Raw genomic sequence first — 24,774 nt, forward strand, 5'->3', positions numbered from 1 at the left:
GCCCCGCCCGGTACCGGCCCGTGATGGGCGGGGGAACGTGCCCCGCCCGGTACCGGCCCGTGATGGGCGGGAGAATGTGCCCCGCCCGGTACCGGCCCGTGATGGGCGGGGAAACGTGCCCCGCCCGGTACCGGCCCGTGATGGGCGGGGAAACGTGCCCCGCCCGGTACCGGCCCGTGATGGGCGGGGAAAGGTGCCCCGCCCGGTACCGGCCCGTGATGGGCGGGGAAAGGTGCCCCGCCCGGTACCGGCGCGCCCCCGCGGGAACGCGGCCCGCGCACAGCTCAGCACTCCCCGGCCGGAACCGGCGCTCCCGCTCCCTCGCCCCCCACCACCGCCGCACCGGACTCAGCCCGTACCCGTTACCGAGCTCCCCTTCCCGGCTGAGGCTGCCCCCCCGCCCCCGCCCTCAGCCCCGGCACGGCGGACGCAGTGGGATAAGCAGAATCAGACAGACAGCAGCCGGTAACGGGGTCCCTGACGAGGTACGTTCTTGGCTGCACAAACGTGATCAGAACCGGGTCTGTATGGCTTAGGAAAAGTAACGGGGGCACTCGGTGGGCACTCGGTGGGCAGAGGGGGCTGGCGCTCCCTGGAGTCTGCTGGTTTGTTCACAGGCACGACCTCTTCAGTCGCTGCTGGTCTGGGCTGCTGTCCCTGCTCTGCCTGCACACGGCTGGAGGCAGCACGGGCCCAGGGACACAGCACGGCCCTGGCAGCCCTGCTCCACCTCCTCCTTCCTCCAGGAAAACGTGCAGCCTCGGCCCTGCCCACGGGAACGCACTGGAGCAGCACAGGGGTTTCTAGCAAAGTGTTAGTTGGCTGTTAACAAAAGCTGTTAGTTCAGAGAAGCAACACAAGAGCAAGGGCTACACGTGGATGTTGTTGTAGGTGGTCTGATGGTCACAGCAGGTGTCTTATTGCCATTGAGCTCTTACAAAACAGCATCACGAGGAGCTGGAGCCGAGGGAGCAGCCAGTGCAAGGAAAACATTGCAGCTGCTCAACATCCACAGTGGAACAAGGGGCTTGGTTCCACCTGGAGTTGGATATTGCTGGGAGAGAAGACTTGGATTTGTGCACACATTAGGATTGGGGAACAGCTGTCTGAGACAGAACAGCATTGAGGCCCAGACTCCACATCTGAGGGGCTCTGTCCTGTTCCCCTGGTTACACGTCAGTGCCAGAACTCAGTGCACAATTGTTCCTGGCGATGCTGTCAGTCCCACTGGACTTGAGAGCTGCAAACACCAGATTTATTGTCTGAGAGATAAAGTTTGGAGCAGGCAGCATCATGTCAGACAGTGCAGGGTGATTGTGGAGCTGTCCCATCAACGCCTCTTCCCTACAGATTGCCAGTGTCCTTTATTTTAAGATCCAAGCGAGGCTACGGAGTCACAAGTGACAGTGGTGCACCCAGCCAGGAGTGGCCGTCACATCACCCAGACCCCCAGGAGACGACTGAGAGAACTGTGCAAAGCTTTTCCTTCCAGGATTCACTCCATGATGCGCAGTAGAAAACCAGAGGGAAGTGACAGCATGGTTTACTGGCCCCGGGAGCCAGTGGGATCCAGCTGGTTCAGCTCAGACTGATCCAGCAGTTCAAAGTCATCCCCTTCAGCATCAGTGTCCAAGTCCAAACTGGCTGCTCTGAGATGAGTCTTTGCCCCTCTCTGGGGATTGGTGCTGCGTGAGGGGCCTGCCTGAGAGCCTCCTGACAGTGCCAGCTGGATCATGCCCCTGGTGACGAAGCCAGCGATGTTGTTGGTGAGGTTCTGCACCGATGGCAGCGTGCCAAACTCCTCCTGCTCGTAGGGGAGCTGCAGATCCTCTGTCCCCTGTGCGCGGTACGCCAGGCTCGGGATCCCAATGCTGGTGTCATCCTCATCATCTATGCCTGTTGCTTCAGGGTTTATGGAAGGGAAGTCAGGCAGATCCCTGGCAAAAGATTCTTCTGGGTCACTGTGACCATCCAGGTCTGGAAGAGGAGAAAGTGCTTTAATTGCCAGTACTCACCAGCACCCCCAGGCCCAGGCAGGAGCTGGGCCAGCACCTCCCCTGGACACACTGTTGGGAGCTCACAGATCACACTCTTCAACATCTCCCTCCCCTCATCCCAAGTGTTCAGATCCCAGCTCACTCACAAGGAACACTGGTGCTGAAGCAGCCACCTGTGAGAGTGGAGCACCAGCACCCAGAGCCAGATCTGCCTGTGCAGAGCTGCTGCCCTCGCTCAAGCACCACAGGAATGCAGGAGGAAGTTCAGTTCTGAACAAAACAGGCACTTGCAGCTCATTTCCAGCAGCAAGGCTGACATCAAACAGCCAGACTTCAATGATGGGAGGTAACACATCCTCCCTCCAGCCTATCACACTGGCACCTGCTCAGCATTCCACACCTTCCTTCCCTCTCACCTTCTGATCCCTCTGTCAGGGGTGTCTGGCCCCTGGAAAGGTTAAACATCCCATTTTCAGTATAGGAAACCTCAGCATCTGAATGCTCAGAGTCGGAGATGGTCAGTTCCTTGGCCACCACAGAGTCATCCAGCTTTGAAATAGAAGATAAAATTGAAAACATCAGCACTAGAAAGGTTATCCCCACGCCTCAAAACAACAGATGATGGAGTGGCCTCCTGCTAAACCTGGATCCCGTGGGAGACTGGTACCTGAGACTCAATCACATTTACTGCACAGGGTAGGAGACTGCAGCTGGCACAAGCAGCTCTGGACATTCTTTAGTGGAACAGAGTGGGAAAAACCTATCTGAAAGGACAGTGTCCTCATCTGCTCTCCTATCACTCTGAGCTGTGCTGCCAGATGTGCTGCATGTCCCCCCAGTGAGGTTTGTTCTTTCCAGCTGAGCTCTTCCCTCTCCAAGAAGCTCCATTACCTTGGGGCAGAATGCAGCCAGCTCCTCTTCACTGTCACTCCCATCATCCGTGGCTTCCTCACCCAGGGCCCGGCCATGCACTGTTAGAAAGCACACACAAAGCTGTTACTGCTGCTGGGCAAGGCTCTGTGCAGGACCAGAAACCCCCAAACTGCACAGAACAGAGCAGAGCCCTGTTCCACAGCAGAGCCATGATCATTTGCAGGTTTTTTGCTGAAATGAACATGTTCAGAACTCCCTCGCACAGTTTTTTTTCCTCCTTTCCTCCTTTTTCCAGAATAGAGAACACACAGTTCTGACAGCCAAGAACTGGAGCAGCTCTGGGAAGGTGGTGTGAAAAGCCCACAGCAGCTGCTTCCTAGGAGATGGCTGCAGAGGAGGAACTGCCTCTCTCTCTTCCCAAGGCAGTTCCAAGGATTTGCCATGCCACACATGCAGCCCCCACTGCCCACCGAGGCTGGAGCCTCTATTTATTCACAGCCTGTTCCAGGGATCAGAGATCCAGGTGTGAAACCTTGGAGGCAGAAAGGGCACAAGACTCTATTGGAATATTGCCAATATAGCCAACAGGACGTGCCTAAGCTTGTCTGGCCCTTGCTGCTGAACCAAATAGCAGCACTGTGGTGTTTTACCCCACAGACACTTTTGGCTAAGCTGGGTGCTTGGAGGAAAGTCCAGGCCTGCAGGAGCTCTGGTGGTGCTGGGATGGAGCTTCCCCCCACATCAGGGTCTGCTCCTTGGGTTTCTCTCTGGCAGAGAAGCTTTAAGGCGATGGTGAAGGAAAGGAGTTGGTTCTGATGGAGGGTTTGGAACCAGAGCTTTATTCTGGCCCACAGCTCCAACAGAACTCCCTAACCCCGTGGTTGCTGTGTCTTTGAACCCCAGGGAAAAGGGGAGGGAAGGGGTAGGGAGCCACCAAACAGGTACAGGAGGGGAGGGACAAAGGACATCTGGATGGCCCAATGCCCCCCCAGGGCTTTGAATCTGCCAATCACTGATGCTCTTCTGGAATTCCAGGACTGACAGACAGTGCTGGGAGGGGAAAGGAGAGGTGACTGACACACCTGGCAGGGAATTATCAGAGAGGAACCCGAGGCTCTGAGGTAAACCCTGAAATGACAACACACAGGACTCACGCTGCCGCTGGCGCTGCCGCGCTGTCACGTATCCGCGCACGCTCAAGTCCAGGCGCTGCAGCACGGGCTCCAGCCTGAGGTACACCCTCTGCCCCAGCCTGTGGTACACGGCCAGGGGCCACAGCAGCACCAGCAGCACTGCAGGAAGCAGGAATGTGGGTTAGAAAGGTGCTTGGGATGCTGCTTGGCAAACATGCTGCCTGTTTCCTGATGCAGCACAACACACAGAGCACACAGATCTGAGCACCGAGGGCAGCGCTGTGGGAGGCTGTTGGAGCAGGTGCCATCACTAGAGCAGTGTGTTTCTTGTTGATGGAGTGACAAAAGTACTTTTTGTCCTTTTAAAAAGGAAAGAAACCTAGAAGTTTCTCTCCTGGATGAGGTGGAGAGTTTCTCTCCTACCTCATAGGTCTAGGGGACTTCACCTCAAACATAAGGATAGCTAATTGTACAGAAATTGCCTTCCTGAGCAATTTAGTAGAAAAAGAAGTGAACAAAGAAACTAATCACTTTTGTGAGGTGTTTTACAAGGAGCAGGATTTCTGGCACCTGGCTCGGTTTTTCCCTGTTTGTTATTTTGCATTTTATTACATCTTTTTGTTTCCAACACTGCAACAGAAGCTATCCTGCTGATTTTTATGCCTCCAAGGGCAGCTGAGCTATCTTGGGTGTGTTATAGCCCTCCAAGAGCTTATTAGATCTGGCTGAAGGAGGCTACTACATCACATCAGCTCTGCCAATTTAACAAAATTGAGAGGCCAACCTGATCTGTAGTTACTAAGCACTCAAACACGTTCTTCCCAGACCAGACTTTTAAGTCCTGGTCAAGAACTACCACATTCCTGGCAGAATGTATTGTTTTAAATTTTAAAACCATTCACACAAGCTTTCCTTATGAGCCCCATTCCTTGGACATTCAGCACTACTCATCTCCTTTCACATGTAAGTCTGTGTTGGCACAGAGCTTTACTTACACAGCAGGTACAAGAGCAAGAGCCCAGGGATGTACCGGCCCAGGACAGCCAGGAAAGTGAACACTCCACACACTAAAAGGCAAAACTGAAGACATGACAGACAGTGAGTTTCCAGGGTTAAGCAGCAGATCCACTCACTTCTTGACCATCTCAGCCTCTGCAAATCCTGGGTCAGGTCATTGTTCCAAAGAGGGTGAAGCCTTCAGTGTCCAACCCCTGCTCCAGTGTGGGCACAGGGGATCTGCCCTCAGAGCCACAGGCAGCTGAGGAGCTTCTCAAAGCAGGGACACCAACAGCAAGGAAGAGGTTAAACTAGAGAGCTCTTCAAGGTGAAAAGCACAAGGACAATATTACTGTGCTACAGGTTTCCCTTTCCATAAACTCAAAAAAAGAAGAAGGAAAAAGCTTGACACATTCTCAAACTGTTAAAACCCAGTGAGGAGACAAATTTGACAGACACTTGAAAAGGCAGAAACCTCCAGGAGCAGCCAGGCTCTCACTTCAGTGGTGCAATCCACACAGTGACATTCACTTTCTCCTCCCTCCTCCACAACCTGATTATTCTGCCTGGGTTTTCCATTCCTCCCCACCACATAACAGGCATGGTGCTTGTGGGAGCCCTCCCATGACCAGCTCCCATCAGAAACGTGTTGAGCCAGTGCTGGATGCCAGCACAGCAGGATCCTCGTGGTCAGCACAGGCTCCACACCAACCAGGTCATTTCTGAACTGCACATTCTTACCTTGCCAGGACTTTGCCTCTTGAAAACGAAGAGATTACTCAAGAAGTTGGTCCCAGTCACCCATCCTTCAGCCAAATGATGACAGAGCTCTGGCAGCCCCAGCAGCCGAGGGTGGACGTATCCCCAGCTGAAGGCACAATTTGGGGAGATATTGCTGCATCAGTGGCAGGGATGAAGACCCTCATTATAAATACTTGTCTTAAAGCTTCCTCCTGTTCCCACCCAGCACAGAGCTCTAGAGATGAGGGCCACTTGTCCTCCAAGCAGTGCCCTGGTCAAAGCAGCTCATCTACAGCCCCTCTAGCAGCATCCCAGTGCTCCCACAGCAGCTGACGAGCAGGAATTTCAATCAATGCCCTGGCAAATTTCAGTTTCCATGCTGCACAGGCAAATCAAGTGAATCCATTTATTTTTTCTGTGTTTATCTGGTCAACTGCAGCCTCCAAGTGTTCAGCATGAGGTCTAGAAGCAGCCTTGCACCTCACTTCATGTACTCAGGAGGCCTTGAACTGGTCAGTCTTTGTTAGTGTTGCCTTACTGCTAGTCAGGAGTACCTGAAGGTTAGAAAGAGCAATTCCTTTTGTGCTTGGGCCTCTTAAAAAAAATGAAAATAAATAAAGACAATTGTCCTTTGGCAGCAGGTGAGGTGATTTAATCAGGAAGTGACATCCAGCACAGGAAGGTGTGCCCAGAGAGGCAGGTGTGAGCACTGAGGCAACACCTCAGCATTTCTCAACCCATAATTAATGCTGCAGTCACATCATAACTATGCAGGAACAACTGCTGGAACAAGCCTGTTAAATGTTCCCCATCAAGTCTCAGAAGACTTCATTAATTCCCACAGAAATGCTGGTTTCCTGCTACTGGAGAGCCACACAAGAGGAATTGCTCTTAAGGCAACACTTCTGACTTCAGGGGGCAGGGAATCAAGCAAGCAAATCTGGAGGCTGGTAAGAAGACAAAGTATAATAAAATGGCTTGGGCAAGTAAAAAACTTCTCATGAGCACCTGGCTGCACCTGGGTCTCCATCTGCCCTCTGCTGAGCAGCTCCCAGCTCCCTCCTCCCCCTCCTCACCCAAAGGTGCCAACACCCCAAGCATGTGCAGGTAACAACACAGTATCACAGCAAAGTATCACAGCAGAGCAGTCAATTAGTTTCCTACCTCTCATTGTCTAATTCATCAGGTCTTGCCACTAAAATATTAAGAACAGACACTACATTAGTTGCAAGGAATTTGCCATGGGAATGCTTAGCTCTTGGGATTTAAGTAAAGTTTTAATAAGCTGGGGAACACCTGGAAAAGACATTAAGTGTAATTACAGGATGGAGAAGCATCACTCCATAACAAATCCTGAGTGTGTGTACGTGTGACAGCACAGGACTGCAGGAGTCTCTCCCTGGTGCTCCTTGGTGTTTGTTGCACTCTAGAGCCTGCCCACCTCCCTCTCCCCCCTGCACACACCAGCTGGGGAGCAGGAACAGCCTGCACACTGGAGGCATCATGGATTTATCCTTTAATACCTTCCCACCCAGGCTGAGACTTGAAAGGGATCAAATCAGAGGGATGAGGGAGCTGGACAGACACTGTCTCCTAACAAGGAGCCTGAGCCAAGCCTTGAAAACAAGGAAAGCTTTAATGTCTTCCCAGGAAGTACAGGGAACATGGATTGAAGCAGAAAGCTGGGAGCTGGACTTGCTGGTTAGTCAGGGAACCAGCCCTGGGAACATGCAGACCCTCACACTGCTCCAAACTAACCTGACCATGCAAAGCCAAGGGACCCTGAGCTGCTGGACTGGGGGTGTCCATCAGTGTATTAATGTCACAAAGGAGGGAAACAACTGCTTTGGTTACTGAGAGCTGAAAACTAACTCCATTACAGCCCTTCAGATGCCTCTTCTCCCAAAGACATCTCTGATCAACAGCAAGGCTGGGACTTGTGTTCATCCTAAACTGATTATGGATTCTGAGGGGGAATCCAGACGAGTTCCATATGCTTCTGTTTCTCACTCTGGTACTGAATGCTCACAAAGTGAATCACTGTCTCCAACCTGCACTAGGTCACGTACATCCTGTGGTTCAGGATTACAAGGCACATACCAGTGTCACAAGCACAAAAAGAACTTGTGTTTACACAGGTTTAGAATATTCCAGCTCCAGAAAGAGCATGCCTGCAGTAGTCTTGCTGGCTTCTAGACCCTTAAAGCAAAAAGTTGAGGTTTTGGCAATGTAACTGCAGGCAGCGCAGAGCCTGTACTTGTGGGGCTGGCAACTGGGCTTGATTTGTTGCTATGAGCTCAAAATGCAACTTACCACCAATTTCTGGCCAGATTTTGTGTTTCCACTGGTCTACACACACTACCACTATGAGGGTTACAGCAGTCAGGAACAGCAAACGAAGGGAAGTCAGAGCAAAGAACCTGTGGGGAAGAAACCAATGAGTTGGTACCGACCAGATATTTAGGGATAACACAAACCGACCTCAAACCACTCACTGAGGGGGAAAACTCAGAACCTGCTACTCAGTCACCACACAGCGTGCCCCGGGGGCAGCTGCCGGGTGACTCCGGTTTGCTCGTGTCAGGTGTCCCGGGACAGCCCTGGTGTACAGCTCCTGTCAGGGCAGGCTGCCCTGCCTCAGAGCAGGCTGGTTTGATGCTCTCGTTACAAGGAGAGCACGGGGACGGGGCTGCAGCAAACCCAGCGCTCCCGGTCCCTCCTATCCGAAAGGGGCACGGAGCCAACCCGCGGCCCCTTACGGACCGCTTCTCCCCGAGGGCAGCTCCCCCAAGCCCCCCGGCCACCGCAGCCCTGAGCGGCCCTGTCCCGGTCCCAGCCCCGGCGCTCACCAGAACAGGCCGTGCACCGCCACCCAGCACAGCGCGCTGCGGCCCGGCCGCTCCCACACCAGCGCGGCCTGCACGGCGCCCAGCAGCGGCTCGTAAGGCCCGAGGCGGCAGCGCAACGCCGCGCTCAACGCCTGCACCCGCCGCTGCCGCTCGCCGGGCCCGGGCCCCACCGCCGTTGCCGCCGCCGCCATCGCTCCCTCACGGCGTCAACATCCGCCCGCCCGCCGCGCGCGCGCGCCCGCCGCAAGCATGGCGGCCCCCAGCAACCGACTGCGACGCCACCGTGCGCGCCGCCATCTTGGCGCACGCGCGGCCCGCACCTCCCGCCGGGACGCACGCGCGTTGCCGGGGCGGCGCTGCCCCGGAAGCGAGCAGCGCGCACGCGCAGTGCCGTTGGCGCCGGCGGGAGACGCGGCGGTACCGGAGTCGGGCGGGGCGCGGAGCGGAGCGGAGCCTCGGCCGCGATGCCGCGGGAGATCATCACCCTGCAGCTGGGCCAGTGCGGCAACCAGAGTGAGCGCGCCACAGCCGCGGCAGGCCCGGGGCAGCGCGCACCGGGCGGGGTCGGGATGCTGTGGTGGTGGTGGGGGGGCGGTTAGCGGGGCCTGGCGGGACGGGGCGGGGCCTGGCGGGACGGGGCGGGGCCTCACGCGGGTGGGGCGGGGCCTCACGCGGGTGGGGCGGGGCCTGCGGGCCGGGGCGCTCCGGGCCTTGCCCCGGTACCGGGCCCGGTGCCCGGCCCGTCTGACCGCGCCTCCCCGCAGTCGGGTTCGAGTTCTGGAAGCAGCTCTGCGCCGAGCACGGCATCAGCCCCGAGGGCATCGTGGAAGAGTTCGCTACCGAGGGCACCGACCGCAAGGACGTCTTCTTCTACCAGGTACCGGCAGCCCCGGGCCGCGGAGCGTGAGCTGCGCTGCTCCCCGCGGGGCTCCGTGCCCCGGCAGGATCCGCTCACTGTCCGTGCCCGTTGCACACCCCGCGGGCACCGGGACCGTGCAGTGCGAGCGGCTCAGCCCGGCTCCCGCTCCCGCCCGCGCTCCCGCTCTGGCACTGGAGCGCTGTGGAGGCGGAGCAGAGGCACGAGGCTGGGGCTGCCATAGATAGCGCCTTATGTAAGCACCGGGAGTGCCTCCCCCTCGCCGGCTGGCAGAGCTCTGGGGCACAGACATGCTGCACTGAGGGCCGGCTGCACAGGAACAGCCTCTCCCTCCTCCCTGTCACCATGTGGGGCTCACCTGCAGCTCATGCACAGGAGCAGCCTCTCCCTCCTCCCTCTCACCCTCACCTGCAGCAGGGGTGGCTCATGCTCTGGGGAGGAGGTGGCACCAAGCTGCAGCAGCATGGAGATGCTCTTGCTCCCGTTGTAGGCAGATGATGAGCACTACATCCCCCGGGCCGTGCTGCTGGACCTGGAGCCCCGTGTCATCCACTCCATCCTCAACTCCCCCTATGCCAACCTCTACAACCCAGAGAACATCTACCTGTCTGAGCATGGAGGGGGAGCTGGCAACAACTGGGCCAGTGGCTTCTCACAGGTACCAGCCCTTGGGTGAGACTTTTCAGCCCTGGGGTTTGCCCTGTGTCCCTGCCCTGTGTGGCACAGGACCACACTGCCAGTCTGACTCAGCTTCACACTGAGCTTGAGCAGCTCTTGTCCATGTTGTGTATGGGAAAGGAGCAAAACCAGCCCTGATCTCTCTTGCAGGGAGAAAAGATCCATGAAGATATTTTTGACATAATAGACAGAGAGGCTGATGGGAGTGACAGCTTGGAAGTAAGTCAACAAGGGATTTGGAGCTGGTGGCCCTGCCTGGTGCTTTCCCAGCTAGGTTGGTCTTTGTAAGGTTGAGCTCAGCACTCTGGTGGGCACAGACTTAGCTCAGTGAGCTTCTGAGCACAGAACATGTAGAGAGGGGATCTGGGGACAGATTTGCCCATCCCCACTCCAGCCTGCCCCAGAAGTTCTCTCACTGTTTGCTTGTGGGGTATTTTTCTCTATGCTGTCCATGTGAACCATACCCTGTGTGCACACAGACAGGGCTGCCGGGTGCTCGTGTCAGGCTGTGACATGGCAGCAGGGAAAGGGAGGACATCACTAAAACAAGCTGGCAGGAGATTCAAGTGCCTGTTGTGGGAGCTGAGCATGTGGGAGCTGCCCTGGAGCCAGGCACTGGGAGCTTGGCCTCATTCTAGAAGGAGGGAGGGATGTGAAGGACCCAGGAAATAGTTGAGAACATGCAGTTCCATTTCCTGTGCCAGACTGGACCCTGGGGGTGACATTGGAGCTGTTTCAATGCTGCTCTGGGTGGGAGGAACCTGAGTGCTCTCCCACAGAGCAGCTGTTGCACTTTGTGGGGTGTGCAGAGATGTGGGTCCCACTGTGTGGGCAGCAGTGGCCTGAGGAGCTGCAGCTGCTGCTGGGCTCTGGAGGAGCTGGGGTCAGAGGAGCTGGGTCAGTCTGTGCTATGAGAAGCTCTGGCCCTGTCTGGCAGGTCTCTGCTGGAGCTAGCAGGGCTGACACATTGTCTGAGCTTCACCTTCAGCCCCTGCCTGCTGCTTCCTTCCAGGGCTTTGTGCTGTGCCACTCCATTGCTGGTGGAACAGGCTCTGGGCTGGGCTCCTACCTCCTGGAGAGGCTGAATGACAGGTGAGCAGAGCCCTGGGCAGGTGAGCAGAGCCCTGTCCCCTGCCCACACCCCGCAGTCCTGGCCGAGCCCGGGCAGCCTGCCTGGAGCTGGAGAGCGCTGACTCAGAGAAACCACCCCCACCCAAACACTGCCTTGTGCAATCCCTGGCACCATGCCTGCTCAGGGCTGGCTCCTGATACGCCTGGGCACTTGAGAGCCTCTGAAACTGGACTTGATGTGTCCAAGCTCTGCCTTCCCTCAGTGTTCTTATCAGGCAGCTGCCTGTGGACACCCTGACGGTGCAGGGGAGGGTGGGAGGCTCTGGCTGAAGGCTGGGAGCTGCCATCCTGGCCTGTTGCAGCTTGCATCCTCTTGAAAAGGCTTGTGAGCAGCTGCTTAATCAGCCTGTGGATGGCTCAGCCTCCCTGTAGCTCCTCTGGCAGCCAGCTCCTGTGCTGCTGGGGTAGGCATGGCTGGGACACATTCTCTCCCTCCCTGGGAGCCACTCTGGCTGCAGCTTTGGTGACTCACCCTGTCCTGAGCCCTGGAGACTGCTAAGGCAGCTCGTGGGAGGGGAGAGAGCAGCTTGATGGTGTTAACCCTTGAGATGCTGCACTTCTCACCAGGTATCCCAAGAAACTGGTGGAGACCTACTCGGTGTTCCCAAACCAGGATGAGATGAGCGACGTCGTAGTCCAGCCCTACAACTCCCTGCTGACTCTGAAGAGGCTGACCCAGAATGCTGACTGTGTGGTAAGAGGCCCGTGGTGCAGCCAGCCCTGAGGAGGTGGCCCTGTCCCCACAGCTCAGAATTGCAGCCCATCCTGGGGAGATGAGCAAGCCCCAGGTGCAGCAACAAGCACACCCCAAAGAGAGGGACCCAGCAGATGTGGCCTCAGGGACCCTCACTGGTGCTCACCCCTGCAGAGCTGCCTGGCATTTCTGCCTTGGCTCCAAGGCAGTGAGGACAGGCTGTGCTTTCTCTGTAGCTGTGCTGCAGCCCCTCCTGAATGCAGCATTTGCAGCACCCACAGCATCCCCAGCCAGGCAGCACCTTCAGTCACATCTGACCAGACACTGCTCATTCCTTCAGCTGCTCCCTGCATGTGGCAGTGCAGGAGCAGTTGCACCGGAGCTGCTGCAGCGGGGCAGAGCTCTTGGGAGAGCATGGGGAGCTCAGCCAGGAGGGAGGGAAGAGGCTCCATTGAGTGTGTCAGTTACAGCCACGCATGAGTCAGCTTGTGGTTTCAAGTGTCTGCCACCTGTGCAGAGGGCTCCTCTGAGGGCCTGTGCTGGACCACCAGTGCCCTGGGACACGTGGCCAGGACTGGCCTTCCTCAGCTGCCTCAGGGGCCCTTCAGAGCCAGGTTTCTCTTGCAGGTGGTTCTGGACAACACAGCCTTGAATCGGATCGCGACAGACCGGCTGCACATCCAGAACCCATCCTTCTCACAGATCAACCAGCTGGTGAGAAGGGCTTTTCCCTCGGGAAAAACCAGAATGGGGTTTCCCTGCTGTGTTCAGTTTAGTCTGAACCTTCTTCATGGGCTGGGCTGAGGGGTGGGCAGCCTGGAGCTGTGAGTGAGGGCCCTGTGCCCATCCAGGTGCCACAGCTTCCCTTGGTCGTGCCAGCATGAGGCAGGGTTTTACAGGCTCTGTGACCCTCTGCTGAGCCTGTCCTCTCCCCCAGGTGTCCACCATCATGTCTGCCAGCACCACCACGCTCAGGTACCCTGGGTACATGAACAACGACCTCATTGGGCTGATTGCCTCGCTGATCCCCACGCCCCGGCTGCACTTCCTCATGACGGGCTACACGCCGCTCACCACCGACCAGTCGGTAAGGCAGCCCCGGGCTCTCCTCCCCATCCCCAAGGGCACAGAGGCTGCCACACTCACCTTGCAGCATCTGTCAGCCCTGTCTCGCTGTGAGCTGTCACTGCACGTCCCAGATCCCAGGCTCATGTCCCAAATCCCAGCCCACGTGTGCTCGCACCGCGTGACGGCCGCATGTGCAGTGAATCAGACCTGAGCAGGCAGCTGTGCTTGTGCCAGGCTACCTGCTGCATGCATCAGGCTCTGGACTGGCAAAAGCCACCCTTGGCAGTGATGAGAGCAAGGCCAGGAGAGTGGCCTTGCCAGTCCTGCCACCCCATCAGCTTCAGCAATTTGGGTCTAAACACCAATGCTCGTTGTCATTGAGGGTGGGCTACAGGTGTCAGACCCTTCCTGAAGCTCAGTCTGTGTCTGAGAGTGAATTTGCCACCTCTCTGCACTTCAAGTGCTGTTTCTTGTGTTTGGCTGGTCCCTAACCAGTGCCCCCCAGCCCCCTGGTGCCAGTGGGGCAGTTCTGGTTTTTGGGAGGTGCTCACCTGCACTGCCCCACCACGGCCCGGAAGGAACTAACTAACAGCTGCTCTTCTCCTCTCCCTGTGTGCATTTCCTCAGGATGTTTCTCAGAGAAGCAAATCTGAAAAACTGCTGGCTCTGAAAAGGGTATCAGTGTGTGATCTGTCCTCCGAGGGAGGAGTGTGGGCAGGGCTCAACCAGTGCAGGAGGGGGCTGCCACCTCAGCCAGCTGTCCCTGCTGTGGGCAGGCTGGATGCTGGCCCTGGTTGTGCCCACCCAGGCCAGCAGCAGCTGGGCAAAGCCCCAGCAGCACTCAGGGACAGGCTGCCCATAGCTCAGAGCTGGGCAAGGCAGGGAGGGCATGCAGTGGGATTTGCTGTGGAACCCCCACTTCTTTCTGCTTGGCAGTGGGACAGAACCCCTGTTTGATAGCAACAATATAAAACAGGTCCTTGTCCTTCTGTTCTCAGCTGAGCTTCACCCCCAGCCCCTGCTGTGCTGCAGGGTGTGGGCCAGACAGCCCCCGTGCTGGAGCCCCGACTGACACTTTGTTTCTTGGCCTTGCTGTGCCTGTTGTGCAGTGTTGGGATTTCCCTGTCTTGCATGTGGCTCTGCATGTGACTCCATCCCCTGTGTGAGGGCATTTCTGTCCAGCTGCCCCCTGCTCCTCTGTGTGTGTGTGTACGAGGCAGCAGGAGGGCAGGGAGCAGCACACCCACTCCCTCTGACCCCTGGCTGGCCTGTGCAGGTGGCCAGTGTGAGGAAAACCACAGTCCTGGACGTGATGAGGAGGTTGCTGCAGCCTAAAAACGTGATGGTGTCCACAGGGCGAGACAGGCAGACCAACCACTGCTACATTGCCATCCTCAACATCATCCAGGGGGAGGTGGATCCCACACAGGTGAGTCCCCGTGGCTGTTCAGGTACTGATGGCCGTGGTGTGGCACAAGGAAGAGCATGGTCACTGTGCAGAGATCTTGGGGTGAGGCTAGGCAGTGTCTGAGAGCTGGCTTCAGATTGCTCCTGTTGGGGCTTTGGCAGCAGTCATGCTGAAATGATTCCCCATGGCTGTGGGGAGCAGCTCCTGGGTCTGCTGCAGCCAGGCTCTTTGTCCCTCACCCTGCTGTCCCTTGCTGTTCTCATCCTTGCAGGTTCACAAGAGTCTGCAGCGGATCAGGGAGAGGAAGTTGGCCAACTTCATCCCCTGGGGCCCTGCCAGCATCCAGGTGGCTCTGTCCCGCAAGTCCCCTTACCTGCCATCTGCTCACCGTGTCAGTGGCCTCATGATGGCCAACCACACCAACATCTCCTCGGTGAGAGCCTTCCCTGCCACGCCAGGCCCTGCAGCCCCAGACCTCTGGGCATTGTCCATCTCCGTGTCCTCAGGCAATGTCCATCTACCTGTCCCTGGGGTTCATCCATCCTCCTGTCCCTGGGCATTGTCCATCTCTGTGTCCCTGGGCATTGTCCATCCTCCTGTCCCTGGGCATTGTCCATCTCCCTGTCCCTGGGCATTGTCCATCTCTGTGTCCCTGAGTATTGTCCATCCCTCTGTCCCTGGGCATTGTCCATCCCTCTGTCCCTGGGCATTGTCCATCCTCCTGTCCCTGGGCATTGTCCATCCTCCTGTCCCTGGGCATTGTCCATCTCCGTGTCCCAGGGTTTCATCCATCATTTTTTTTTCATTCTGGGCCTGTCACAAAGCCAGGGACGGGGGGGGGTGACTCCTAGCAGGGCTCAGATCTGGTCCAGTGTCCTCCCAAGCCCTGCTGGCTCCTCGGGGAAGGTTCCCTGGGGCTCTGTGGCCGCCCTGACCCGGCGCTGCTCCCCAGCTGTTCGAGCGGACGTGCCGGCAGTACGACAAGCTGCGCAAGCGAGAGGCTTTCCTGGAGCAGTTCCGCAAGGAGGACATCTTCAAGGACAACTTTGACGAGTTGGACAACTCCCGGGAGATCGTGCAGCAGCTGATCGATGAGTATCACGCCGCCACACGCCCCGACTACATCTCCTGGGGCACGCAGGAACAGTGAGTGCCCTGCCGGGGCACAGGAAGCTCCGTGGCCGCCCCCGCGCACGCCGGCAGGGCTCGTCTCTGCCGTGCCCACGTTTGCCACCCCTCAGCGCTGCCTGGCGTGGCAGAGCCCTCGTGCCAGCGCTCCTCTGTGGAGAGCTGGGGCACAGCTCCCACCCCACCGTGTGCCCTGGCCCAGGACAGGACTGGGGCAGCTGCGCGCTCTGCTGGGAGGGAACCTCTGCCTGTGGGAGCAACGCTTGCTGCGAGGAGGAGGAGGAGGAGAGTGACCCTGGGGCTGGGAACAGGCCTGGCCCTCTGAGTTTGGGTGCACACAACCCCCGTGGCCAAAGGCTCCGTGTGGCTGAGCTAGTCCTTGCCCTGGGCGGGAGCCTTGTTCCTCCTTGGCCAGATCAGGCCTGGGGCACGGGCTGTATCTATATTTTTGTAGGTTATTTTGCTTTAATAAAGGCTGTTCCTGCACTGATGCTGCCTGCATGACTCCAGATTGAACAGCCAGGCAGGGAAGCCTGGGGCTGCTGCTTGCCTTGTCTGGCTGGCCAGCCAGCCCCATTGCACAGGAGAACCATGGCCACTGCTCACTGACATGCCCTGGGGTGTGCAGGGCCAGCTCTGCCCCAGCTGGCAGTGCCATGGGGCCCAGGCAGCACTGGGCAACTGCTGCAGCAGAGCCAGAAATACTGGCAGGACCTGCCTGCACGGCTGACCAGGGCTGGCACTGGCACCGCCCTGCCTGCAGAGCACACAGCACCCACATGGATCTCCTGCAGCAGTGAGGCCCTGGGCAGGGGTGGCCATGAGGGGCTGGGAGTGCCCTCACCACTCAGGATCTGAGGCAGGGACAGCAACACCAGGAAGGACATGGTTGGGAGGCTGGACAGTGTCAGGGGATATGGACACAGCAGCTCTGTTCCTGACCTGTGGGAGTTGGGCTGTGGCTGGGGACAAGGGGCAGTGCTGGCACCATCCCAAACCCAGGCAGCCCAACGTGAAAATTAGCATTTTCCTCTTACCCTTTGGGGCACAGAGCAGGTGACTAAAAATACAGCCACAGTGGCAGCATGGGCTCCCACGCCCTCTTTGGCAGCAGCCCCTGTGGCTGGGGCAGTTCCCCCCGCCGGGGCAGCCAGTGCCAGGGGCTGCCGGGGAGCTGGAGCTGCCTGTGCTCTTGGGGAAATGCCAAAGGTCGCCTGGCAATGACCAGAGGGACAGCAGTCCCTGCCCCCAAGGACATGCTGTGCTGCTCCTCCCCTCTGCCTGTTCCAGGCCCTGCTGCCCTGGCTGCCCCAGGGATCCGACTGTCCCAGCCTCCCGCTGGCAGCCCACGCTCCAGGACAGGAGGCCCAGCCTTTCCTTTGTGCATTTATTTAGAAAAACAACCAACCAACCCCCCCCATCCCAAGACAGAACCAACAAACTCTACAGAGGCAACACTGAGGGGCCGAGCCCCAGCCGTACCAGCTGCCACTCCACCATCCACCCCTGTGACACCAGCCTGGCCACAGGGCCACCGCAGAGCCCAGCCACTCACGCAGGAGGAGCCCGTGGCTCCCCAGGGCAGCTTGGCCAAAAGCCGCCCGCAGCTTTCCAGAAGGGGTGGGTCCAGAGGACGGACAGACAGACGATGGCACAGCACTACTGCCTGGTACCCTCTGCTTGCCCAGGGCACGAGCAGGGTGGCCAGGCAGCACAAGTGCTGCAGGCAAAGGCACCAGGGTATAGGGAACAGGGACAGGCCTGGGGGCAGTGTTGGGCACCACAGCAGGGCGGCCCCGCTGCCCACCAGGGAAAGTGCTGGGAGACGTGGGGCGCGCAGGCGTCTCAAAATAAATTAAGGGAATAGCCAGAAAGGCAATGGCAGTGGGGGAGCACGACCCCCTGGTCCCCTGCTCTCTGGGGGCCAGCACAGAGCTGCCACTCGCTGCCAGGCTTGGCTGCCCTCCCACGCCGGCCATGGGAGCACCTGCGTGGCCACAGCAGCTGCTGGGCTAGCTGTGGGAGGAACCCACTGGTGCCCAGGGCCCCGGACCAGGGCAGAGCCCCTGGGGCAGCACAGTGGGCTCCACAGTGGGGGCACTGGTGGGAGGCTCCTGGGGCCGGGGCAGCCGCTGGGCACCCGCAGAGGCAAGGTACGTCTTGAGGAGCTGGGCGATCTCATCCACCTGCGGGTACAGGGGCACGGGGGTCAGTCTGGGGCACCCTTGGTGTGAGGGGAGGGTGGAGGCATGGCAGCCCCTTACCTGGGAGGTCTCAAAGAGCAGGTCTCGGTCCTCCACAGACAGGCGGAAGGTGCCGCTGTCAGAGGCACCAAAGGAGGAGATGCGGCCGTAGCAGAAGCTGTCCAAGGGCTCGGGCTCTCCCGGCTTGTACAGCGAGACAGCCTTGGCCCCGATGCCCAGCCACAGGCGCTGGGGCCCGGCCCCCACTGGGCTCTGCAAGGGAGAGGGGGGTGTCAGGCTTGCCCACTGCCCCCAGTACTACCCCTGTACCACCCCCAGCCAGGGCCTCACCGCCTGCAGGTCCACATCGAAGAGCGTGGAGCCAAAGCCAGGCCACTCCCGCACCAAAGCCACGTAGGCGGCCATGGCCTCGGGCCGACCCATGCCCTGCAGCAGCTTCCACTTCTCCACGATGGCAGCCATGGTGCTGGCCCCCTCCTCCCGCAGCCGGCCCCGCAGTCGCTGGTCCCGCTCCGCCCGCTGCTTGGCCAGGGCCTGGCCCCAGAGCCCCCCGGCCAGCAGCCCCGCGCGCAGCCGGGCCCCGCGGCACTTGGGGGGGCGGTGGGGCAGGGGCGGCAGGCGGGCGTGCAGCACGTGGGGAGGGAAGAGCTCCTCGAGGCGCGGGAAGGGCGCGTGGGTGGAGAAGTCGCTGTTGAGGCTCTGCAGGCGTAGGGCCGCCAGCGTCTGCAGCGTCTCCTCCGACGTGGGCACGTAGCCCCGCAGCACCATCTCGTGCGCCTGGCAGAGAGCAGGGTGAGCTGGCACGGCCACCACAGCATGGCCACCATGGCACAGCCACCAAGGTATGGTCACCACGGCACAGCCACCACGGCATGGCCACCACGGCATGGCCACCATGGTATGGTCGCCACGGCATGGTCACCACGGCACGGCCACCATGGCACAGCCACCACGGCATGGCCACCACGGCACGGCCACCATGGCACAGCCACCACGGCATGGCCACCACGGCATGGCCACCATGGTATGGTCGCCACGGCATGGTCACCACGGCACGGCCACCATGGCACAGCCACCACGGCACGGCCACCACGGCATGGTCACCACAGCATGGCCACCACGGCATGGCCACCACGGCACAGCCACCACGGCATGGCCACCACGGCATGGCCACCACGGCATGGTCACCATGGCACGGTCACCCTGGTGTGCCACTCACCTGCTCAAAGAGGAGGGCAAACTCCAGGCTGTCTCGTGGCACGTTGTCCGTGTCCAGGAAGCCGTAGTGCTTGAAGCAGAGCCGGCACGGTGGGTCCTGCTCCCGGTCCTCTCCAGCCAGGCTGCAGCAGACAGGAGCGGCTCCATCAGCTTGTGGATGTGCTCCATACCCATCTGTCCCCTCCCACCTGCGCCCCCCAGCCCCTCTCCTCCATAGGCAGCAGAACAGGACATTTACTTTTCAAACCTGGTGAGGACATCAGCCAGCAGCGTGGCACTGCCCACTGGCTGCTCCCGTCGCCGGGACTGCTCGTAGAGCGCAAAGAGGTTGGGGCTCTGGGACAGCCCCAGGCGTGACACAAGTTCCTGGGCCACCTGGGCGAGACAAAGGCAACCGATGGTGACCACGTGTTCCTGGCCACGGCACTCAGGGCTGTAAAGGGACACAGACAGGTCATGGTGGGTAAACGCAGACAGCTCCTGGCCCCTCTCCACCATGGCTCAGCTGGGAAAGACCCTGCTCACCTGCTGTGGCACTCTGCCCACCCAACCCTGTGCATCAAAATGTCCCCAGCCCCCCTGCCTGGCACAGCCATAACCCCTCACCTCCTCGGCTGTGGTGTGGGAACTGATGGCCACACTGCAGGCAGGCGCCCCAGGGCAGTGCACCGTGCAGATCATCTCCTGCCGCTGCATCAGCACCAGGATCTCCTCCAGAGAGGGCACACACTCCCTCCCCTTCGTCTTTCCCAGCGCCTCTCGGATGAAACAGGCGTACTTGGCCATCTCCGAGGCGGGGAAACGGTTCTCTGTCCTGCAAGAAATGCCAGGAGGATCAGGGTGGCACTGATCTGAGGGGCGCCCGGCACGTGGCGAGCTCCCTGGCACTCACCTGTCCAGGTGGAAGCGCAGGAAGCGCAGGACAGGCGGGGAGGGCAGGAAGGTGCAGCTCATGCAGGTGAGGAGCTGCCAGTAGTGCAGGTCGCCCTGCCCGCCCGGCGCCGGTGGCTCCGTAGTCTGCTTCACCAGCTGGCAGTAAATCTCATCCACCAGCGGGGGCAGGTCCAGGCAGGTCTGCAGGACACCCTGCATCAGCGGCACCGGGTCCCACTCTGACTCCAGCTGCTGCAGCGAGTTGAAGAGCTTCACAGCCTCGTCACGCAGCGTGATGTAGCTGCGGGGGCCGGGGGCTGTGGGATGGGATAGGGGTTAACAGCCCCGTGGTGTGGCTGTGGGATGGCATGAGGGTTAACAGCCCCACGGTCCTCCCCAGGACCCCCTGCCAGCAGCCGGGCACTGTCCTCACACCCAGGGCCAGCCAGGCCCCAGCCCAGTGCCCACCTGCCCTGCACAGCATCTGTGGGATGGGATGAGGGTTAACAGCCCGATGGTGTAGCTGAGGGGTCAGGGGCTGTGGAATGGGATGAGGTTTAACAGCCCCATGCTCCTCCCTGCACTGTCCTCACACCCAGAGCCAGCGTGGCCCCAGCCCAGTGCCCACCTGCCCTGCACAGCATCCATCCCAGCCATCACTGCTGCCATCCCAGAGTGCAGTACCCAGCTCTGTGCCCCCCATCTGCCGCTCACCACTTTGGTCCAGGCTGCCGTAGGGGAAGGGCAGCAGGGGGGCGTAGAGGGGGCCACTGGTGTAGCGCAGGATGGGGTTGCAGCGATAGATCTGCTCCAGAACCTCGGGGCTGTCTCTGTGCTCCTGGAGGGCAAAGCAACAGCTGCAGAGGGGTAACCTGGCACAAACCCCCACCACCAACTTGGAGCATGTGAGACCCCAAACACCCACCCCAGTGCACAAACCCCTATCACCACCCTGAGGCATGTGAGGCCCCAGACACCCACCCCAGTGCACAAACCCCCACCACCACCTTGGGGTATTGTGAGAACCCAAACACCCACCCCAGTGCACAAACTCCCACCACCACCTTGGGGTATTGTGAGAACCCAAACACCCACCCCAGTGCACAAACTCCCACCACCACCTTGGGGTATTGTGAAAACCCAAACACCCACCCCAGTGCACAAACTCCCACCACCACCTTGGGGTATTGTGAGAACCTAAACACCCACCCCAGTGCACAAACCCCCACCACCACTCTGGGGCATGTGAGGCCTCTAACACCCACTCCAGTGCTGCTGTGGGCATGGGCTCACCTCGACATCACGCATGAGCAGCTGGGTGGGTGTTTGGACAGGAGCTTTGCTGTCAATGACCTTCTGCACGGCGCACACCCAGCGCACGGCCTCGTTGAGGTGCTCGGTGTACAGGCGGTAGCAGTGTTTCCTGCCAAACACCGTCACGCTCCAGTAGCCTGCAAGGCACAGACCCACTCACCCACTGCCCACCAGCACCCCAGCCAGGCCGGCTCAGCGCCCCAGGGCTCAGCACAGCCTCTCCTCTGGGCTAAACAGGCCCTCAGGGCTGGCAGGGTAACGCAGGGTACAAGCTGTGCCGGCAAGATGAAGCCCGGCCAAGGGGCATGGGCACCTCACCCGTCTCCTTGTAGAGCTGCTTGTCTGGCCAGAGCACGGAGCAGAGGCTGGTGAGCACCAGGGAGCCCAGGCGCCTGGCCCCCTTCTCGTTGCTGCTGTAGTAGTCCAGGGAGTCGGGGGTCAGCACGAACCAATACTTCCGAGGGCGGATCCAGGGGGTCTTCATGCAGCCCCGCATCTCCCGCTGCAGCCAGCCTGGGAAGGGGAACCCTCAGCCTCGCTGACACCCACCCCAATGGCTTCTCAGCACGGGGAAGGGTCTGCACAGCTCTGACCATCCCTCTGGTCACAATCCCACCTTTCACCAGAGCGTCAGGCTCGTCCTCCACCGGCCCTGGGCCCTTGTCCACGATGAGGCTGCGCATCTCCTCCGCAACGAGCAGGGACCTGAGGAGAACATGGGGCTGAGCTCAGGCACCCATGGGGCTCTCCCGGAGCCCCTGAGCAGCGAGCTGGCCCCGGGGCTGGGATGAGCTGGGTCCCGAGGGGCTCTGGGCACCCCACAGCCCTGCGGTGGGAACAGAGTCATTGGGTGCAAATGACCCCGGCTAAAAATAAGCTGTTTGCAGTCTTGGCCCTGCCAAGGAATTTGGAAAATGAACAACCAGGAAGGAATGTTGGCAGCAGCGTCAGAACTGCACGTACAGCGAGCGAGCAGGCCCCTGTGCCCCGGCACCCCGTCTTCCTCAGCACCAAGCACCCCAGGGCACAGCCTCTGCTGATGGACACAGCCTGGCAGAGCCTCCTGGCACAGCGAGAGTCATGCACAGCCCCATCAGCTAAGCCTGAGGCAGTCAAGCTCTCCGGCACGGCAGGGGGATGGAGACGTGCCTGAGGATGCGCCAGGGATGGGGACAAGCACGGCAGTCCCGGCTCTGCCACTCCCTGCTCCACCTGACAGAGCAGCACAGCCTGGTGCTGGCTCGGTGAGCAGGATGGAGCACACACCAGCACCAGGGCAACCTCCCACAACACGCCAGTCCCTCAGCTCCTGCAGCACCACACAAGGGACACGGGGCAGGGGAACACTCACCGCTCCGAGCCACTGCTGCTGCGGGTGGGCTGGCTCAGGCTCACCTCCAGGGATCCCTGGGGAGGAAGGAGACATCTCAGCCCCACGGTCATTACCTGGCATGCAATGACGGTGAGGCATGACTGTACGCCTGCTCCTCCTCCTTATTTAGCCAGCTCTGGGCGCAGAGAGACAGCCTCACACCCTGCTGCCATGGGGCAGAGGAGCCCTGGCACCCACAAGGGCACGGCAGGAGCCAGGGCTGCAGCTGGGGCTCCCCGGGTGCGGGGGCAGCCGGCGGGCGCGCTGGCCGTGTGTGTCCTGAGCTGACCCAGCTGGCTGAATACCGTGCAGAATTGCACAAGGTCAGTGCTGAGTAATACGCTTACGGCACAAAGTCCCATTGTAATGGGGCCGCTGACTTCCTGCCCGCGGCGGTGGGACGCAGCGCTGGGAAGTCCCTGGCCCTTCAGTGGGACAGGGTCAGTTCCTCCTCACGCAGCACGGCTTGACATGGACAGTGCCACTCACGTGACGGGCCTGGCACACATGCTGGGACACGAGGCAGAGCCCAGGCACAGGCAGGCACCGGGCCGGGCACGGTGCCCAGCGCAGAGGGGTGCGGGGACATGGAAGCACCGGCAGTGCTGTCCTGGGAGATGCACGGGAGCTGCTGCCAGCTGCAGCCCGACGGGGCAGCCAGAGGCTCGGCAGGCCAGAGCACGCAACGCCAAGAAAAAGGGACAGATGCTAAAAATAGTGGCGGGGAAGGGGGAGCCGCCGCAGGTACGGCTGCGCTGCGGGGCAGGGCCGGGCGCCACTGACCTGTGGCATTAAGGGCACCTGTCACACAGCGCCGGTGCCCATGCACAGGCCCAGCAGCGCCAGACACTGTCCCACTGGGAGAGGAGAGCTCACACGCTCCTCAGGGCTGCAGCACGCAGGCAGTGCCTGCTTTCTGCTCAGGAGGCAGCGGCGGCAGCCGGCTCTTTCTCAGGGATATAAATAAACAGCAGAGGAGCTGCGGCCGCAGGGCCAGGGGAGCTGCTCCCACGCTCCCACCAAGGGCCGGCTGACACCGCGGCTTTCCAAGGACCCCCTGGCCACAGCAAAGGGCTCTCGGGGGAGCTGGCGTCACCAGTCGCCCACGCCAGCCCGGAGCCAGCGCGGCCCATGGGATGTGGGAAGCCCAAAGACGGTTCCTTACGTAGCTGTGCCCTTGGCATTGCCACCAGTCAGTCCCCAGAGGGCCCAGCTCCAGCCCTGTCACTGTCCCCACGGGCTGGGACCTGCTGCTAAGGGACCGACGGAGCCAGGGCCGTGCTGCAGCCCCCGCAGCGGGCAGGGGAGAGGGGCCACAGCCAGCGGGACCGGGCAGTCCCCACCCCCTGTGCCCCGCGAATCCGGGCTGGGATCCAGGGCCCTCGGTGCGGGAGAGCGGCGGGACAGAGCGGAGCCCCGGGAGCTGCCCCGCAGCCCGCGCTATCAGCCGCCGCACACGCAGCCCGGCCGGAGGAAGCACCGGTTTCCGCCGCTCCGTTTCCCTCCAGAGAGGAAGCAGCCGGAGAGGGGAGATCCAGGCCCGCTCCCCGCGGCCGGCACGTGCTCCCGGGACCGCCCCGGTCCGCTCCCGCCGCGGGTCTGGCACGGTACCCGGTACCCCGCGGTCCCGTCCTAAGAGCGGGCAGCCCGGAGCGGAGCACCCAGCGGGACGGTCGGTGCTGCCCCGCGGGCCCGGGACCTCCGCGCCCGCCCGGAGCCTCCATGGGCTGCGGCTCGCCCGCACCCACCGGAGCGACGCACCCCGCACCTCGCACCCCGCGGGACCGCCCCGGCGGCGCGCCCGCGCTCGTCCCGGTGGCCGTCCCGGCGCCGGTGCCGGCCCCACCTGGTCTCCGTGAGCGCGGAGCTCGAAGGACGCCTCCTCCTCCTCTTCGGCCTCGCCGTCCGCCTCCCGCTCCGCCTCGCCGTAGTCCCGCCGCAGCAGCGTGAAGCCCCGCCGACAGCACAGCAGCCACCAGAGCCCGCCCGGGAACGGCATCGCCCCGCCGACACCAACGGGACGGCACCGGGACGCGACGGGACCGGCCCGCCCCGCGCACCGGCCGCCGGCCCCGCCGCCGCCCCGGGCGGGCCGGGCCGCGCGTCACCGGGCGCCGCCAATCGCTGCGCGCGGCCCGGGGCGGAGCTCCCGCCCGGGGCGGCGGGGCCGCCGGTGCGTCACGGCGGGGCGGGGGCAGCGCGGGGCCGGGCTGAGCTGGG

The 24,774-nt window shown here is 60.8% G+C and overlaps 3 protein-coding genes across 6 annotated transcripts; 1 reads left to right on the top strand and 2 right to left on the bottom strand.

Annotated features, from left to right (window-relative positions):
* Positions 1 to 508: 508 nt before the first annotated feature.
* RETREG3 (reticulophagy regulator family member 3) lies at positions 509 to 8,900 on the bottom strand. Of its 2 annotated transcripts, none has more exons than XM_059489227.1 (9): positions 8,590 to 8,900; positions 8,054 to 8,160; positions 6,905 to 6,956; positions 5,741 to 5,867; positions 4,999 to 5,083; positions 4,025 to 4,162; positions 2,889 to 2,968; positions 2,414 to 2,546; positions 509 to 1,977 (listed from the first exon to the last, which is right to left on the bottom strand). In XM_059489227.1, the coding sequence occupies exons 1-9, from the start codon at positions 8,778 to 8,780 to the stop codon at positions 1,544 to 1,546; spliced, it is 1,347 nt and encodes a 448-aa protein (XP_059345210.1). In that variant the 5' UTR covers positions 8,781 to 8,900; the 3' UTR covers positions 509 to 1,543. The 2 variants fall into 2 exon arrangements, with proteins under 2 accessions (XP_059345210.1, XP_059345211.1); XM_059489228.1 differs by having other exon boundaries at positions 6,905 to 6,935; positions 8,590 to 8,890.
* Positions 8,901 to 8,982: 82 nt separating this feature from the next.
* TUBG1 (tubulin gamma 1) lies at positions 8,983 to 16,063 on the top strand. 2 transcript variants are annotated; one of them, XM_059489224.1, is made up of 12 exons: positions 8,983 to 9,102; positions 9,354 to 9,466; positions 9,957 to 10,124; positions 10,295 to 10,363; positions 11,157 to 11,236; positions 11,843 to 11,969; positions 12,597 to 12,683; positions 12,907 to 13,056; positions 13,665 to 13,712; positions 14,314 to 14,466; positions 14,717 to 14,878; positions 15,398 to 16,063. In XM_059489224.1, the coding sequence occupies exons 1-12, from the start codon at positions 9,054 to 9,056 to the stop codon at positions 15,593 to 15,595; spliced, it is 1,404 nt and encodes a 467-aa protein (XP_059345207.1). In that variant the 5' UTR covers positions 8,983 to 9,053; the 3' UTR covers positions 15,596 to 16,063. The 2 variants fall into 2 exon arrangements, with proteins under 2 accessions (XP_059345207.1, XP_059345208.1); XM_059489225.1 differs by lacking the exon at positions 13,665 to 13,712.
* An 883-nt stretch (positions 16,064 to 16,946) lies between these two features.
* On the bottom strand, positions 16,947 to 24,564 carry PLEKHH3 (pleckstrin homology, MyTH4 and FERM domain containing H3). Of its 2 annotated transcripts, none has more exons than XM_059489169.1 (13): positions 24,401 to 24,564; positions 22,534 to 22,589; positions 21,799 to 21,887; positions 21,501 to 21,695; positions 21,162 to 21,319; positions 20,583 to 20,706; positions 19,888 to 20,185; positions 19,602 to 19,809; positions 19,243 to 19,370; positions 18,997 to 19,117; positions 18,108 to 18,554; positions 17,838 to 18,029; positions 16,947 to 17,759 (listed from the first exon to the last, which is right to left on the bottom strand). In XM_059489169.1, exons 1-13 carry the CDS (start codon positions 24,551 to 24,553, stop codon positions 17,586 to 17,588), a joined length of 2,343 nt encoding a protein of 780 aa, XP_059345152.1. In that variant the 5' UTR covers positions 24,554 to 24,564; the 3' UTR covers positions 16,947 to 17,585. The 2 variants fall into 2 exon arrangements, with proteins under 2 accessions (XP_059345152.1, XP_059345151.1); XM_059489168.1 differs by having other exon boundaries at positions 19,234 to 19,370.
* Between the last annotated feature and the right edge of the window lie 210 nt (positions 24,565 to 24,774).

The sequence above is a fragment of the Ammospiza nelsoni genome, chromosome 26 (genome assembly GCF_027579445.1).
Source record: "Ammospiza nelsoni isolate bAmmNel1 chromosome 26, bAmmNel1.pri, whole genome shotgun sequence".
NCBI lineage: Eukaryota > Metazoa > Chordata > Aves > Passeriformes > Passerellidae > Ammospiza > Ammospiza nelsoni.